General features: G+C 43.8%; 1 protein-coding gene across 1 annotated transcript in view; it reads left to right on the plus strand.

Annotated features, from left to right (window-relative positions):
• The window catches only part of SLC23A1 (solute carrier family 23 member 1), a 53862-nt gene extending 36025 nt beyond the window's left edge, over positions 1-17837 (plus strand). Inside the window, exons 7-14 of the mRNA XM_048509055.1 lie at positions 4210-4330; positions 6117-6273; positions 7457-7604; positions 10107-10212; positions 11189-11318; positions 13549-13692; positions 14534-14629; positions 16803-17837. Coding sequence (XP_048365012.1) covers positions 4210-4330; positions 6117-6273; positions 7457-7604; positions 10107-10212; positions 11189-11318; positions 13549-13692; positions 14534-14629; positions 16803-17053 — 1153 coding nt within the window. The 3' untranslated portion in view covers positions 17054-17837. The remainder of the gene's footprint in view (positions 1-4209; positions 4331-6116; positions 6274-7456; positions 7605-10106; positions 10213-11188; positions 11319-13548; positions 13693-14533; positions 14630-16802) is intronic.
• The last annotated feature ends 755 nt before the right edge of the window (positions 17838-18592 follow it).

Here is an 18592-nt window from a genome sequence, read left to right on the forward strand (position 1 = left end):
TTCGTTTGTGTGTTTTTTGTATTTTTTAGTGTTTTTTCAGTTTGTGGCCTGCAGGGGGCACAGTATATTGCCCAGTTAGTATAACAAAAAGGGGCAGGATGAACTGACATTCTGGAACCATTACAGATGACTTTCTCTGATGCCAGGAAGAAACTATTTCAAAAGCAGCAGGGGTATAATAAAACTCCAGGTCAGAGCTAGGGCAGAGTCCACTAATCAAAGCTAATATGATACAGTTGTTAAGAGCAGATGGATTCTCATCTAAAGAACCGGGTTTGATTCCCCCCCCCTTCACCTGAGTAGCAGAAGCTTATCTGGTGAACCAGATGTGTTTCTGCACTCCTACATTCCTACAGAGCCCTTCGGGGATGGGGCGGTATAAAAGTTCAAGAAAATAAAATAAATAAATAAATAGGTGACCTTGGGCTCTCTGAGCCCCACCGGCTTCACAAGGTGTTTTTGTGAGGAGAGGAAGGGAAAGGAGTTTGTAAGACACCTTGAGTCTCCTTACAGAAGAGAAAGGTGGGGTGTGAATCTAAACTCCTCCTCCTCCTCCTCCTCCTCCTCCTCCTCCTCCTCCTCCTCCTCCTCCTTCTTCTTCTTCTTCTTCACAGTCTAGTTCACCATCATCTAAATTAATATGAAAAGGGATAGAGAGAACTGATTAAAAAGGATTTCAATTTCAAAGCTTGCTGGGTGACTTTGGACTCATCACAGACTCTCAGCCTGACCTGCCTCGCAGGAGAGTTGTGAGAAAAGGGAGGACAGGAGAACAGTGTTCTGATCCCCTTTGACAGCCGACTGAGAAGAAGACTGGGATGTAAATAAATGCAATTCACCTTTCCGACTGCATTGAAGACAAGGCGGGTAAATTCTGCTTGGAATTGAGCTGGCATTTCTCACTGTCTGCAAGGAGGGTGGTTTCGATGGGTGCCCGGTTGGAGCCTTTTGTCTTGGGTCTGCATTTGAAATATATGAAGCCAGCACTGATTTCATAGACTGCGTTCAAAAGAAGGGTGGAGGGTAAGGCCTTGGAAGGAATAATGATAACTCTCAGCCCTTGCTTTGGCAACTGTTTGAGCAGGGGTCAAGTTACAAAGTGCCTGTCTGATGCCAATACAGTGCAAGTCACTTCTAACAATCCAGGGCTTTAATTCTACTTGTTTGAGTATTAGGTTGTTATCTGTCAATGAAGGGCTTACAACTCTGAAATCTCCAAAGGGGGTTCCCATATTGAACATTATGGTAAATGTCACCCAGACTAGCATTCCGGGAACCTTTGTTTCTGGTTTTGAAAACATGCGCCTGGATTGCCAAAAAGGGCTCACAAATAAACCCAAAAAAGCCTGGCCAGGTTTGAAGAGACCAGTTAACAAAGCTCTTGGTTCCCATTTCCAAGTCCCCCAACTTTGGCACTCATTCCCTTTCCTTACTGATTCGCTGCCACCTCCCCCTTCCTCTTTATTTTCACCAGCTCATGCCTCGCCAAAGGATCCTTTGAAATCTGAATTTCTTTGACACCTCAGTCTATAAAGTAGATGTGGTTCATTTGCATGATTTGGTGCTTCTTCACCTGAGCTGACTCAAAAAAATCTGAAAGGGAAAGCGGTTCTTCAAAGAGGTACAGGAAAAAAATTGCATGTGATTAAATACTGGTGAAATCAGTGGCCTATAATATTGCATGCAGGGCTTGCCTCGCGGCTCTGTTCTCCGGAGTGAGTTTTTCCCATGACTTTCAGTTCAAACCTGGGATTCTCCCACTGCAAAGTTTCTCTAGCGGAGCCAGCTGCAATTTACCTTACCTGCCATTTCTCTTGTTGCCTGTAGCCTCTCTCTCTCTCTCTCTCTCTCTCTCTCTCTTTAAAAAACAAAACAGAAAACCCTTTGGGGCCCTCTGTTGGCTGATAGTGGAACTGCTCTTGGATGGGCAGAAGAGAGTGGAAGGAGCAAGCAAAGCTGAGGCTGAGCTGAACACACAACAAAGACCTTCGCTTTCTCAGCAAAGAGGAAGGAAAGATCATACTTTAAGGCAATGGTGGGATCCAAAAATTTTAGTAACAGGTTCCCTCGCCAGCCCCCCCTCAGCAAAAAGGGCATAGGCATACCTAGGCAAACCTGAGCCCTGGGCACAACCTGAATTGGATGCCCCCACCCCACCACGACCCCCCAAATTTTTTTTGCACCAGGTCATTTCTAAATCATCAACGCATTATAGAAAATGCCCCAACTCACAAATCTGAACACAGCAATGGTGAAACACACAGGTTCTTTGATAGAGACTGATGAGATAAAAGGTATGAAAGGCTGAGAATCAATGAATTACAGTACCTGAAAGGGATTAACCCAGTTCAGGGAATTACATTATTAGTTGCAATTGCTATATGGAACCTTCACGTTCAAAGGCAGGATGCCTCTCGGGGAGGCGAGGGCATGGAGATGGAAAAGCGGACCCAATTAGTAACCCCCTCTCGGCACACACAAATAATTAGTAACCCACTCTTGGGAACTGGTGAGAACCTGCTGGATCCCACCTCTGCTTTAAGGGGTTTTGGAAACCATGGGGTTTCTCTGATATGTGGCACAGTGAGTTTAGGAGGGAAGGGGAAATGTGTGCACAACCAAGAATCTGACCCAAAGGGAATGTACACTTACTGCGGGGCAGACCACAAGTGCATAAATGGCCAGTGTGTCTGAAGCATTTAATGGTCATGTGGAAGTAGCTTTCTCTGGATGTCACACATTTGATGCAGAATCATGGCTAAACTACATTTACGTTGATGACTTGTGTTTGGAACCCCCATGTACTACTTAGACAAGTTCCATCAAGTCACAGGTGACTTATGGTGACCCCATAGGGTTTCAAAGCAAGAGACATTCACAGATGGTTGGCCATCGCCTGCCTCTGCGTGGTGACCCTGGACTTTCTTGGTGATCTCCCATCCAAATGTTAGTCAGGATCACCCCTTCTTCGCTTCAGAGATCTGATGAGATCAGGCTAGCCTGGGCTACCCAGGGCAGGGCTTGGAAACATGATATGAGTTGGAGTTCTGAAACTGGGGCGAGGGGGGATCTTTTGTGATGTTTTCGTGATCAAAACTGCTGTCTCCTGCCTGGGTTTCTTGCAGCCCTGGTAGTGAAAGAGACAGTCAAAGAGAGTGTGCCTGTCTTTTTCCCCCTAGCAGGGCTAAAAGCAGCTCTCTATGAAGTTTCAATGAGGGAAATGGCACAAGATAATAAAGTTCCTGTTCCCCAGCATCCGTCCCTTGGTCCATATTTCAGGGTGTGGGAGTTGTTGCATTTTAGGCTAAACTGAACATTGGGATATCCAGTGACGCATCCCCAGAGTAACACGGACAGAAGGGGTGTCGTCTGTGATGGCCCGCCTCCTGTTGTCTACAGATTGTAGATTTTAAGAGAAAAAACAAAAAGAACTAAACATTCAGCCGTGCAAATGGAAATTGTTTCGGTAATTTTAGAAAACTGGATTCCCTTCCAAGTGCTGTTAAACTTTTCTGTTCAGCCCAGTCAGAAAAGCCTGTTTATTGTTCTTTGCAGACTCACGGTCTATTCATGTGACTTGGAGATATGTATGTATGTATGTATGTATGTATGTATGTATGTATGTATGTATGTATGCACGCATGCACGCATGCACGCATGCACGCATGCACGCATGCACGCATGTATGTGTGTGTGTATGCATGCATGCATGCATGCATGTGTGTATGTATGTATATACACATACATACATACATACATACATACATACATATGTGTGTGTGTATGTATGTATGTATATGTGTGTGTGTATATATATATATATTACTTTCACATACATACATACATACATACATACATACATACATACATACATACATACATACATACATACATACATACGTGTGTGTATATGTGTATATATGTATATGTGTGTATATATATATATGTGTGTGTGTGTGTGTGTGTGTATATATATATATATATATATTAATTCTACATACATGCGTGCGTGCGTGCATGCGTGCATGCGTGCGTATGTATGTATGTAGAAGTAAAAATTGTCTTGAGAGCATTAGGTTTCAGGACCTTAACAATGGAGAAATAAATTCAGTTTCCAATTGTGTGAATTGGCTGTAATTACCCTGTTGCTTGTGTTCCCCAACTGCTTTGGACTTCTGCCTTTCAACACTTATTTTCTCTTTGGAACAGGACAATATTTTTAATTGTTTTGTTTGCTCAGTACCTGCGAAAAGTCTCCTTTGTCCTCCCTGGCTACAAATGTGGGAAAGGATGCATTCTGTTCCGGATACAGATCTTCAAGATGTTCCCAGTAAGCAATATCCCCTTTATTCATGGGGAAAGTTTCCCATGGTCCAGAAATTGATTTCACACTGTTGTCAACAGTCTTGTCTTATTTCTTACATGTTGTATCATGATACAGCTCTGTGGGGTACAGCCTCTCTCAATACAAATAAATGAAAGCATTGGAACTGGGGGTGGCTGTGTTCTTCTGTCGCTAGTTACTATGGCATTCAGAATAACCAACTGGGGGTAGTGTATTTTTGCAACCAACTGCAGTGGTGCTGTGTGGCATTCATGGAGGAAGAATTTCATTTTTCTCAGTGGGCAAATATTGCAGTTTGAATGCTGAGAAAATGCCTAACACAGAAAAACACCTTCACAGTCTTCTTTCAAAGAACTGAAGAGTGGTGTGCATGGTTCTCCATTCCCTCGCAACTGACCTGTGAGGTAGGTTAGGACTGGTCTAAGGTCACCCAGTGAGCTTTTATGACAGTCTGGGGATTCAAACCTCAGTCCTCTAGATACTGGTCCAACCACTGCACTATATTGTTGAAGGCTTTCACGGCCAGAATCACTGGAGTGTTGTGGGTTTTCCGGGTTGCATGGCCGTGTTCCAGTAGCATTTTCTCCTGACGTTTCGCCTGCATCTGTGACTGGCATCTTCAGAGGATTTGATGGTAGTAAAGCAAGCGGAGTACACATGCCTGTGGAATGTCCAGGGTGGGAGCAGGAACCATTTGCATTGGTTAAGAGTCTTAAGGGTCCAATTTGCAAGTGTAATTTGCACGTGTTAAGTGGAATCCATCCATTTTAGCATATGTATGTAACACTGAAGTTGCATAATCAATTAATGAGGGCATTAGTGTTACATGCATATGCTAAAATGGGTGGATTCTACTTCACATGCAAATTACACTTGCAAATTGGACCCTTAACACTTTTAACTAGTTCAAATGGTTCCTTCTTCCACCCTGGACATTCCACAGGTATATACCCTGTTTCCCCGAATATAAGACATCCCCTGAAAATAAGACGTAGTAGAGGTTTTGCTGAAGTGCGAAATGGAAGGCATCCCCCGAAAGTAAGACGTAGCAAAGTTTTTGTTTGGAAGCATGCCCGACGAACAGAACACAGAAAAATAAGACATCCCCTGAAAATAAGACATAGTGCATCTTTGGGAGCAAAAATTAATATAAGACACTGTCTTATTTTCGGGGAAACACGGTACATTCCACTTGCTTTACTACCATCAGATCCTCTGAAGATGCCAGCCACAGTTGCAGGCGAAACGTCAGGAGAAAATGCTACTGGAACACGGCCATACAACCCGGAAAACCCACAACACCGCACTGCGCTATACTTCAAGAGAAGCTGGGTAACCTTTGTGCTCTGGATGAGCAACAACTGTGTACATTTATTGCACAGAATTAATGAGGAGAACAGTCTCCTAAACTTGGAAGGTCATTTAAGCTTGGGTAACATCTCCTTACATCTCCATAGTTCTACTATTCTAGATACTGCAAATTATTTCACAATGGAAGGAGATCAAAAAGTAAATGGCGATTAATATTTGAATAGACAGGCCCTGCTGCTTTTTCTCCTTTGAATTACTAAAAGGCCCCACAGGACAGAAAGAGCTTTTGAGTGTGAGCATGTTGAGCTATTGTCTAGTGATGTATTAGCCGCACGTCGTCTTTCTTTGTACAGTTGCTTTTCCATTTCAGACTTTTGATTGACAGTAATATCTCAGAACTTCAAGATGTTCCCAGTAAGTAATAGTTTGGACTATCTGCATCTCTCCATTTCCTCTCCAGATCATTCTTGCAATTTTATTGGTCTGGCTGCTGTGTTACATTCTGACGGCGACTGATGTATTTCCTCATGATCCAAATGTCTATGGATTCAAGGCCAGGACAGATGCTAGAGGAGAAATCATGTCTATCGCTCCATGGTTCAGGTTTCCCTATCCCTGTAAGTATAATATTTTTACCCTTCTTTATGCATTGTGATCTTGCATTTGAAGAATTTCAGAAAGAGTCTGATAAAAATAGGATTTCTGAAAATGTAGCATGGTGTAGTGGATAAGAGAAGGTGCACTCTCATCTGGAGAACTGGGTTTGATTCCCCACTTGAGCTGTGGAGGCTTATCTAGGGAACCAGATTAATTTGTGCACTCCAACACATGCCAGCTGGGTGACTTTTGGCTAGTTACAGTTCTTCTGAGCTCTCTCAGCCCCACCCACCTCACAGGATGTTCATTGTGGAGGGGGGAGGGAAAAGAGATTGTAAGCCCCTCTCTCCTTACAGGAGAGAAAAGGGGGATATAAATCCAAACTCTTCTTCTCTTCCGACTACCTTGGGATCAGTGTTCAAGCAGTTAGCAATCACCAGGAAATGCCTGTAGAAACATCCAGACCATTTGCAGCAATCGGATTGCTGTCTGCTTTGCTCTGGCTTATACCTACTTGCCTTTCCTCGTTCTCATAATGGCTCTCATAATGGATCTTGATGCCAATGTCTACAGTTGAAAGACTATATTAAGAAGAGCCTTTTGGAGTGAAAACTGGGCAATATTAGCTTTAGGAGAACAGGTTTACTCCTAGAGGAGAAAGATAAATCTCATAGGAACTTAAACAGATTGAAAAAGAATCATCAAAATAAAAACCACATCTGGAGGTTTTATAGCCGAATAGCCTTCATGCTTACCTGTTGTACTATATTAATAATATTTTGAGTTGTTGCCAAGAAAACAAAGACAGAATTGTATTCCAATGTATTATTGGTTTAAATATTACTCATTGTGTGAGTATAAGTATGCATTAAATGTATTTTACGTAATTTATTGGACATGATATTGTATTGTGAACCGCCTAGAGCCCTTTGAGAATAAGGCGGTCTATAAAATCCAAAAAATAATAATCAATAATCAATAATCAATAATCAATAATTCATAATTCATAATTAATGATTAATGATTAATGATTAATGATTAATAATAACAGTAACAGTAACAGTAACAATACTACTACTACTACTACTACTACTACTACTACTAATTATTATTATTATTATTATTATTATTATTATTATTATTATTATTATTATTATTATTATTATTATTGGTGTAATTACTTTGGTCTTTTCCTCATTCCAGGCCAGTGGGGAATCCCTACAGTGACGGCAGCTGCGGTTCTGGGAATGTTCAGTGCTACCTTGGCTGGGATCATTGAGTCGATTGGTGATTATTATGCCTGTGCTAGGCTTGCTGGAGCTCCACCTCCACCTGTGCATGCCATTAACAGGTTCGGTAAAAGACAGGCAGCACCTGTGCTTCTTTGCATAGCTTTGATAGTTGGAAAGCTTGAAAGACAATAATTTTCTCAACATTAAATCCCACCTCCCAGTCATGTGGCCCACAAGACAGACAGCTGACAGTCCAATGAAAGAAGCTGCTCCTGCATTCATGATGTCAAATGTTCCCTGGCAGATCATAACTGAGGACTGTGTTGGGGACTCTATGAGCAACGGGATACATTCCTTCAGGCACCTTTGTGCTCCTAGTACACCAGGGTGGTGTCGTGGTTAAGAGCGGTGGTCTCTAATTTGGAGAACCGGATTTGATTCCCTTCTCCTCCACACGAATGGCAGACTCTTTATCTGGTGAAATGGATTTGTTTCTCTGCTCCTCCACATGAAGTCTGCTGGGTCACCTTGGGCTAGACACAGTTAACTCGGAACTCTGTCAACCCCACATAACCACACAAGGTGTCTGTGGTGGGGAGAGGAAGGAAAGGAGTCTGTACGCCGCTTTGAGACTCCTTATGGTTGAAGAAAGCGGGGTATAAATCCAAACTCCTCCTCCTTCCAATAGATAGAAACTTTCTTTTAAAAAAAACAGAGCTTAAACTTTAGAGTCTAGAGCAGCCATTCTCAACCAGGGTTCCCTGGTACCCTGGGGTGCCGTGAGCATGTCCCAGGGGTACCGTGGCAACACTACCGCCCCCCCCCCCATTTTTGTGGTGTCTCCCACCGGCGCCAGCAAGGACATAGAACTGGCCCATGGGGCAGGGCCTGTCACAAGGTTAGCAGCCACCACCACCCCCAGTGCTACCCTTCACCCTGGGAGGGGAAGGTGGGGGTGGGTGGGAAGCAGGGGCAATGGGAGGGGAAGGTGGAGGGTGGTGGCAGGGGTACCGTGAGATATGAAGAGTGAGGTCAAGGGTACCCTGACCTCAAAAAGGTTGGGAAACACTGGTCTAGAGAGCCAAGCCTCCCTTCCCTCTTTCCCCCTCCCTGCCCCGATTAGGCCTTGGTATCTTTTTCACAAGATTGATGTTAGCTGGAATAAAATCGATTGATTTCAGTGGAGCAGGCTGCCAACTTCATAGAACATGGAAGTATAAGGCTTCCCCATATCTTTAGTAGTAATAACCGGTCCTATTTCTACCTGCCAGTTTTATTAACTCCTATCAAATTTCTAGCAGGACGCAGAGCATAACACTCTATATTGCTATTTTTATGTGACACAAAGTTGTTCTTAGACGGTGTGGCAATAGATTCAGGTGGGGCAACTGAGTGTGCCTGCAGCAGCAATAAATTTGTTAGTCTTTAAGGGGCCACAAGATTTCTTTAATTGTGGTGTAGCAGAAAGAGATTTAGAGTGGGGACACCCAGGATCAAATCCCTAATTGCTTTGGGGCAAAAAAGTACTTGGGATTTTTGCATGTGGACCACTTTTTCAAAACATGGAACTCCCCCCACTCCTGACGGAGGTTTACTAGTTTTGCATGCTTACTAAGTAGATCCTGTATTCCCCCATGGGTTAATTTTGAATTCTATACAATTACATTTTGCCTTGTGCTTCCTGAATTTGGGGGCCCTTTGATTCTCCTATGTGATGCTGTACCCCAAAATTGGCATGCCAACCCCCAGCTGAGGTCCAGAGACCTCTCAGAATTACAGCTGATCTCCGAACAACAAAGAGCAGTCCCCCCCGGAGAAAATGGCTGCTTTGGAGGGTGGTCTCTGTGGCATTATACCCTACTGAAGTCCCTCCCCTCCCCAAATCCCACCCCCCTCCAAGGCTCCATCCCCCAATCTCCAGGAGTCTCCAAACTAGACCTGGCAGCCCTGCTCCAAAATAACACACCTGCCAAGTAAAGGTCTACTTACAATATCTCGGTTCCGAGCGTGGAATTATGGCAGCATATCTTCATCTTCTGATTAATCCCACCCAGAGGCGAGCCTTGGCTACTGCAAGATGTAATGTGCTGCCATCAGCTCTGCTGGAGGGAAGATTTAAGAATATGGAACATTCTAAAAGAGTTTGTTCATGTGATATGACTACGGTTGAAACACTTGACCATTCTCTGTTGGTATGCCCTAAATACAGTAAGATACGCATGAAATACATGAGTTCCATTTTCTTGCAATGTTCTCAGTGGCATGAGTGTTATAAGATTCCCAATCTCCTGAACAGCTCTGATGTGCTCTTTTGTGAAACTGTTGCAAATTTTATACTGGAAATTAGTAGTTTTAACTGCATTTCTTAACCTTGTTTTGTTTTAAAATTTTGTCCTGTTTTATATGCCAATAAAGGCTTGTGTTGTGTTAATATCTCGGTTCTATTCCACAGAAGCTTTGGTGGGAATAAAACATTAGCCTTTATTTGGGGTTTATTTAAAGTAGACAAGTAGCTCAGAATATGGCAGCTTGTTCCTTAGTCACTTGATAAGGGAGTTCTGGCTGTGTGTGCACTTCTGGCCCCAAGTAGTGTGACTTTTCCCCCCTTTTCTTTTCCCCAGGGGCATTTTTACAGAGGGAATCTGTTGTATAATTGCTGGGCTGCTGGGTACTGGTAATGGTTCAACTTCCTCCAGCCCTAATATTGGAGTCTTGGGCATCACTAAGGTACAGTATTGCCACATTTGATCATAGCTACTGTTTCTAGGATCTTGCGGGAGCGCTGCTGATCATGGTCTATGGGGCTAGGCTGGGAGGCCGCTCAGGAATATCTGTTGGATTGGAACCCTGCTTCCTCCCATGCTTCAAAAGTGGCACAAAGGGCCGGCAGCTTATTGTACCTATACAGGACAAACACCTGTACAAGATAATCTTTCAGTAGGTTTGGCTGTTTGGGGAGGGGCCCCATGTTGTGGCAGAAAATTTTAAATTTTTTGAAAATTTTATTAAAAACAAAACAACTGTAAAATAAAAATTAAAAAATAATAAGATCTGATCTGCCTTCAGGAAGTTCTTACCAAAGAGTTACTGGTGATTCCTAGAGCAACCTGGAAGTGAAAGTGGCAGCTCTATGCACAACCTATAATCTGAACAAAAGGAATGGCCAATTATGCACAAGGTGTTTGCCTTGTGGTGGAGGTAAATGTCTGTCGTGGCAAGATTTCTTGTACAGACATATTTCCTCTAGTCCCGCTTTCGCTTTCCACTTTCTCTGTGGCAAGCACCTTTTTATATCAATCTATCACTACATCGATATATCGATAAGAGAATTTAAATATTAAAAATTATATTAAAAATTGTGTGATAGAGAACCCGTGAAACATCACCACCACCCCAGGTGCAAGCAAAAAGCCAGCTGATGGGTAATGCCTGCAAACAAGCAGTGGGTAATAACGCCAAACATGCCCCGAAACAAAGACTCTGTGGCCAATTCTCTTTGAAGTCATGGACACCTTGCCATGTATCATTGGCCAATGGTTTCTAGTTGGCAAAGGTGGAAGACAAGGATGTATTTTATCTCCTTGTCTGTTTAATCTATATCCAGAACACACAGTGGTGGGATTCAGCAGGATGCAAAAACTGAAACACTAATATTCCGGATGTCTGAGTAAGTAATTTCCTTTGGCCACCTTTTCCAATGCAGGTGGGCAGCAGAAGGGTGGTGCAATATGGCGCTGGGATCATGCTGATTCTGGGCACAATTGGCAAGTTCACAGCCTTGTTTGCTTCCCTCCCAGACCCCATCCTTGGAGGAATGTTCTGCACCCTGTTTGGTAAGTTCAATTTGTCCAAATGTGCTATCAAGTTCCTGCTGGCTTATGGCAACCCCGTAGGGTTTTCAAGACAGAGGTAGTTTGCCGTTGCCTGCCCTTCCATAGCTACCTTGGACTTCCTTGGTGGTCTCCCATCCAAGTACTAATCAAGGCCAATTCTACTCCGCTTCTGAGATTGGACACAGTTGGGCTAGCCGGAGCCAAATCTGTTCAAATGCTGTTTTGCAAATACAGAAAACATCACAATGCCAGCACAGTCACTTATTCACACTCTGGTGCGGAGATATCTTGAAATATTCTGGCATGATTTGGGATATCAAGTGCAGCTTGGGAGTTCTAAGAGAATATGGCATCTGTTTCAGAAACCTGTCAGGAAAAGTTTTCATTACGATGGGAGAAAGAATGAAATTGTAAATGACTTAAGAACATAAGAACAAGCCTGCTGGATCAGACCAGAGTCCATCTAGTCCAGCTCTCTGCTGCTCACAGTGGCCCATCCGGTGTTTTTGGGAGCTCACATGCAGGATGTGAAAGCAATGGCCTTCTGTATTGTCGAAGGCTTTCACGGCCGGAATCACTTGGGTGCTGTGTGGTTTCCGGGCTGTATGGCCGTGTTCTAGCAGCATTCTCTCCTGACGTTTCGCCTGCATCTGTGGCTGGCATCTTCAGAGATCCTCTGAAGATGCCAGCCACAGATGCAGGCGAAACGTCAGGAGAGAATGCTGCTAGAACACGGCCATACAGCCCGGAAACCACACAGCACCCAAATGGCCTTCTGCTGCTGCTGCTCCTGAGCACCTGGTCTGCTAAGGCATTTGCAATCTTAGATCAAGGAGGATCAAGATTGGTAGCCATAGATCGACTTCTCCTCCATAAATCTATCCAAGCCCCCTTTAAAGTTATCCAGGTTAGCGGCCATCACCACCTCCTGTGGCAGCTATTCCAAATACAATCACGCGTTGCGTGGAGAAATGTTTCCTTCTATTAGTCCTAATTCTTGCCCGCAGCATTTTCAATGGATGCCTCCTGGTTTTAGTATTGTGAGAAAGAGAAAAATTTCTATCAACATTTTCTACCCCGTGCACAATTTTATAGACTTCAATCATATCCCCCCTCAGACTTGAAAAGGATGTATCTCTGACTTGGTGAGGGTCAAAAAGAAAAGAAAATGTAATGGGCCAGACCAAACAGAATACAATATTATCAATGTATATATTTAATTACTGAACACATTATACAGAATAAAAGTGGATAGTTAAAAACATAGGTTCTGGAAACCAGATCCCAAATATATATTGTACCTGAATCTCGCAAATGACAATGCAGGTATTAATGCAATTGATGAATGTATCAGATGACCAGTGAAGCCATATGCATTTTGGTCCTTATTGTCTTCCTCAGTGATCAATGACATACAGAGGCATAGCTGGTGAAAATGGAGCCCGGGGTAGACTCCAAGTGTTCTGCTCCTGCCCCATGGGCCCCTGCACAACCCCCAGTGCCCCCACTTGTGCCCCACTTACCTGGCATCTTGCTTGGAGTGCCGGGAGGGGAGGAGATTTGCTCTATTTTTGCGCCGGTTCCCACCCCGCCCCCTTATAGCTATGCTGGGGCAGGGCCAGGCAGGGACGTTCGGCAGCAACCTCTGCCAGGCCTGGCAGGGCAGGGAGAGGCGGGAAGGGGGAGGGTTCTGGGGGATGATTTTCCACCCCCCACATGATCCACCGGTGCGTGCCTGGTGCGCTGGTCCCCACCCCGCCCCTTCATAACTATGCGTCTGATGACATACCATTTTGCAAAACACACGTTCAACAGTTGTTATATAACCAAGTTGTTTTCTCGTCTGCTGTGCAAATGACAAGGTTTTATGAAATGAGCCTAAGATCTTCTTGTAAAATAACTGCACAAATGCCTAAGATCTTCAAAACATTTCAGAACTGGTACTGAATTGTCAGTACCTCTCAATGTGTGCATCATCCATCATAAGCTAAAAAGTGGCCACTAATGGGTCTCTGCCTGAGCCCCTGGAGAGCTGGGAAGAGCTGCTGCCCATCAAAGGAGACAATACTGATTTTAATAGCTCAGTGGTCTGGCTCAGTACAAGGCGGCTTCTACATGCAGAATCTGTTTTGTTGACAACCTGTGCCAATTTTATGCTGCAGTTAGATCTTTTGCTTTGGACCAACCATGATTCCTGGATGTCCGTTTCTCGTCTCTTCCTTTTTTGCAGGCATGATCACAGCTGTTGGCCTCTCCAACCTTCAGTTTGTTGACATGAACTCCTCCCGCAACTTGTTCGTTCTGGGTTTTGCAATGTTTTTTGGACTCACACTTCCAAACTATTTGGACGCCCATCCAAATGCCATCAAAACAGGTAAGGGGAAAGCCACTAAAACCTTTGCCTAATCTTGGAATGATGCAACTGCTGGTGAATTCTTGCTTTGACCTTTAAAGGATGTGGAGTCTCGCAGGCCCTGGAGTTTATGCTGGAGAAGAGTGATCTTGTGACTCCTAGTCTTTCATTATTCCTTAGGAGCTTCATGCTATTTTCACTAAGATCCCCAGCAGTATAAAGCTTGTGTTGAGATGACAGGCACACTTTTTTCTTTGTTTCAATTCTTCTTTAGTATTGTTTCTCATTTTAAAATAGAGCTTGCCTTTTAAGGCAGCATGGGGGTGTGGTTAAGAGCAGGTGGATTCTAATCTGGAGGTTTGATTCCCCACTCCACCTGAGTGGCAGAGGCTTATCTAGTGAACCTGATGTGTTTCCACACTACTACATTCCTGCTGGGTGACCCTGGGCTAGTCACAGTTCTTCGGAACTCTCTCAGCCGCACCTACCTCACTAGATGTCTGTTTGTGGGGAGAGGAAGGGAAAGGAGCTTGTAAACCAGCTTGAGTCTCCTTACAGGAGAGAAAGGTGGGATATAAATCCAAACTCCTCCTCCTCCTCTTCTTCAAAAACCTGTATATTTATTTTTTAGAAGCATTTCCATCCTAATTCAGATCCCCTGTGCTGATTACTTATTAGTGGGGCAGCAACATACATTGACACAAGTGACTGTTGGAAACAGGGCTTTTTTTAAGGGAATGGACATCGCTCAAGGCTTTGTATAAGATCTCAGCTAGTCATTGTGTGAGACAGGATGTTTGACTAGATGGACAACCAGTTTGATCTAGCAGAGCTCTTCCAGTGTTCTTATGTTCTCTTGCAGGCATTGCAGAAATAGACCAAATATTAACAGTGCTGCTAACCACAGAGATGTTTGTTGGAGGTAGCATTGCATTCATACTGGACAACACAATTCCAGGTACAGCTATTTGAATGCTTTGTGGTGTGCTTGTGTTTTGTGTCTTGAGTACACAGAATCCAAAGAGGCTTCGTCACATTCTCGTCTGTGCTTCTGAACTGAAGGGACTTTTTTGTAGGTGAAGCAACAGCTCAGTTTCTTTGAGACACTCTGAATTTATTAATTTAATAGATTTCTGTACCACTTTTCCTTTAAAAACTAAAAAACTGGTTTTCCAATTTTTTTTTAAATAATCCATTTACAAATAGAGAATGAAAACATTATTTCAGTGGTTCTCAACCTTCCTAATGCCGCGACCCTTTAATACAGTTCCGCATGTTATGGTGACCCCCAGCCATAAAATTATTTTCGTTGCTACTTCATAACTGTGATTTTGCTACTGTTTTCCAGTGGTCTTAGGCGACCCCTGTGAAAAGGTCGTTCGACCCCCAAAGGGTTTGCGACCCACAGGTTCAGAACCGCTGCATTATCTTGACCTAAAAGAACCAGTGGAAAGCCAACAGTCAACCAAAAGGCTGTTTCAAAAAGATGCCTTCTACTGAACTTTCACATCATTTTGCAGCCTGTTCCAAACTGCCACAAACTGTTTCACATCATTTTGCAGCCTGTTCCAAACTGCCACAAACTGTTTCACATCATTTTGCAGCCTGTTCCAAACTGCCGCAGAAAATATTTTTGCCCAAATTGAGGCCATCTTCACTTTTCTCAGAGCAGCTCCCGGTAAGGAGTGTAGGTTCCCTGCCCCCACCCCCCAGTTCATGAGGGAGCAGTAGATTTTCAAGTAAGTACCCTCCAGGCTACAAAGGGCTTTAATGATCAAAACTAGCACCTTGAATGGGGCCTGAAAACAAACCAGTAGTCAGTGCTACTGATCCAATGTTACCATACCATGGCTGGTCCATCTGACTCCTGCCGACACATTGCTGCATTCTAAGCAAGCTGTAGTTTCCAAATCATCTTCAAGGGCAGCACCACAGAGAGTACATTGCAGAAATCTAGTCTTGAGGTTACAATAAAGGACAAGGTCGTTCCCTGTGCAAGTACCAGGTCTTTGCTGATCCATGGGATGATGTCATATCACAATGTCTACGGGCAGACTGTGTTTACGGGGCGGTTTACTATTGCTTTCTCCAGTCGCCTACACTTTATCTCCAGCAAGCTTTATCAACTTGAGCTGGCTACCTAAACCGGCTTCCATTGGGATCAAGCTCAGGTCGTGAGCAGAGCTTTCGACTGAAGTACTGCAGCTTACCTCTCTGCGCGACAGGGCTGTGCTATGCGTTATAGGAGCTTTCGTGAAGTGATTTGCCTTTTGTTCGAATTTCCGAACAAATCTTCTACTATGGTTTTAGTCAGCCGTTTGCAAACTGCGCTTATTAGCGAGCCATTAATAAGTTTGGCAATGGAGGCCTTATTTCTTCCATTATCATCTTGGCATAGTTAAATGGCCTGTGCCTACCAGTACATCAATAGGAGTATAGTGTCCAGATCGAGGGATGTAATTGTACCTCTCTATTCTGCACTGGTTAGACCTCACCTGGAATATTGTGTACAATTCTGGGCACCGCAATTCAAGAAGGATATTGACAAGCTGGAACGGGTCCAGAGGAGGGCAACCAAAATGGTAAAAGGTCTGGAATCCATGCCCTACGAGGAGAGACTTAGGGAGCTGGATATGTTTTGTTTGGTGAAGAGAAAGTTAAGAGGTGACATGAAAGCCCTGTTTAGATATTTGAAGGGATGTCATGTTGGCGAGGGAGCAAGCTTTTTTTCTGTGGCTCCAGAAACTGGGACCAGGAGTAAAGGGTTCAAGGTGAAGGAGATTCCACCTAAACATTAGGAAAAACCTCCTGACAGTAAGGGCTGCTCAATAGTGGAATGCACTACCTCTGAGTGTGGTGGAGTCTCCTTCTTTGGAGGTTTTTTTAACAAAGGCTGGAATGGCCATCTGTCAGGAGTGCTTTGATTATGTGTTCCTGCATTGCAGGGGGTTGGACTTGATGGCCCTTGCGGTCTCTTGCAACTCTACGATTCTATGAAAAAGGTACCATTCTAGTTTCAGCTTTAAAAAACCAAAAACAAATCTAATGAATAGCAAATTGGCAGGAAAAATAATTTGGTTGCTTTAATTCCAAACACATATGGTTTCACTTTCACCTTCATTCCTTCCCAGGGACTCAAGAGGAACGTGGCCTTGTACAGTGGAAAGCAGGAGCGCATGCCAACAGTGAAACATCCACAAATCTGAAGAGTTACGATTTTCCATTTGGGATGGGACTGGTTAAAAGCTGCAGGTGGTTGGAGCGCGTGCCCGTCTGCCCATTTTTCAAGGGCTTTAAATCAAAGCCGAAGACAGAAGACGCCGATGTACCAGAACAGATACCAGGCATGACTGAAATCCCTGACCTACACACAAGGGTTTGAATAGACTCCTTGCAAGTGCTGTGGAGAATCAGGCACCCAAGAAAAACAGCTGGAGGGAAGGAAAGCCTATGAAGTTTTTGTACATTTCTAACCTGTCCCGTGGAAGAGAGGACTCAGCAAAGCAGGATTAACGTCTGACATGTGTAGGAGGACATGTGCTGCTGATCAACAGTGTTCATGCACCATTTTTTTAACTTCAGGGGTTAAAACACACTTGCTAAGACTGAACCCAGAGCCGTTCTGTAAGACCCCTCCGCCATTTTGAATGTAGCAGATCCAGTAAAAGCTTTGAAGAAATATATTTGCGCACCACATAAGTGACAGAGATTTCACATTAGCAGAGCAATAGCAGGACAGCGCATATTCTCCAGCCAAGTTTTTGTTTTTTTAAAAAATCAGGGTTTCCAGTCAAAATTCTGCAAATTTAGTTGTCTGACATTTACTTTGATTTCATATTCTTATTACACTTTTGTGATTAATGAAGCAACTAGGACCCTTTTTTTTGCATCGGTGGGTGCAACAAACTGAGGAGGCAGCTTTTTCAGTTGCATTTTCAAGTTCCTTTTCAAAAGTGTATGGACTGGATTTTTATCAGTTTATTTTTTAAAAAGTAATGCTCAAAACATCCAGTTGTTTCTACTACCAAACTGTGCACCGCTATTGAATGTAGAGAACATACCCGAAGGGAATTATAGCTTCACGCACTCTGATCCAAAACTTGGGATACTTTGTTCTGGCAAGGGAAACACAAGCCACAGAAGTGGGCCCAGATGACACCACGCAAGAAGCCACGCAAGGTGCATCTGGATTATAGCTCTAGCGCACAGGTGTCAAACTCGCGGCCCTCCAGATGTTATGGACTACAGTTCCCATCATCCCCTGACAGCATGATGCTGGCAGGGGATGGTGGGAACTGTAGTCCATAACATCTGGAGGGCCGCGAGTTTGACACCTGTGCTCTAGCGGAATGAAAGGTCAGGACGCAAGTGCAGCTGTACATCTGGAGTCCAGTTTCCGTGCACAGTTCCAAAGGACGATTTCCCCATAAACTGTTCAGAATAATGTACCTTACTGCACCAATAAAATCTGGTCCCAGCACACACTTTTGGGAGGAAGGGTTCTGTTAGCTAAACCCAGGGAACTACTCGACTGCACTACAGAGTGTGTCGCTAGCAAAATGTTACAAACTTCAGTTTTGATCTTCTAGTTGACTAATGAGGTTAATTTTTTAATAGTTGGCATGCATGAGTCTGCTAAGGTGCTTAACAAGCACAGAATCTATTCCCCAGCTTTCTGGGAAATATACTTTGATGACAGAAATAAGCTTTAATCAAGTATAGCAAGACAACCGGAGAGTCACCACAGTTGAAAGAGATGCTTGCAATACTGCCAGGAACAAGGAGCGTTGCAGACGTTGCAATTCCGGACAGGAGTGCTCGGGAAAGTTGATGTACTATAGAACAATATTAAAGTATGGTAGCATCAGAAAGACTGACATTTTCCAGAGTATAAGAATTCATGATCAAAGCTCACTTGATC

The sequence above is a fragment of the Sphaerodactylus townsendi genome, linkage group LG01 (genome assembly GCF_021028975.2).
Source record: "Sphaerodactylus townsendi isolate TG3544 linkage group LG01, MPM_Stown_v2.3, whole genome shotgun sequence".
NCBI lineage: Eukaryota > Metazoa > Chordata > Lepidosauria > Squamata > Sphaerodactylidae > Sphaerodactylus > Sphaerodactylus townsendi.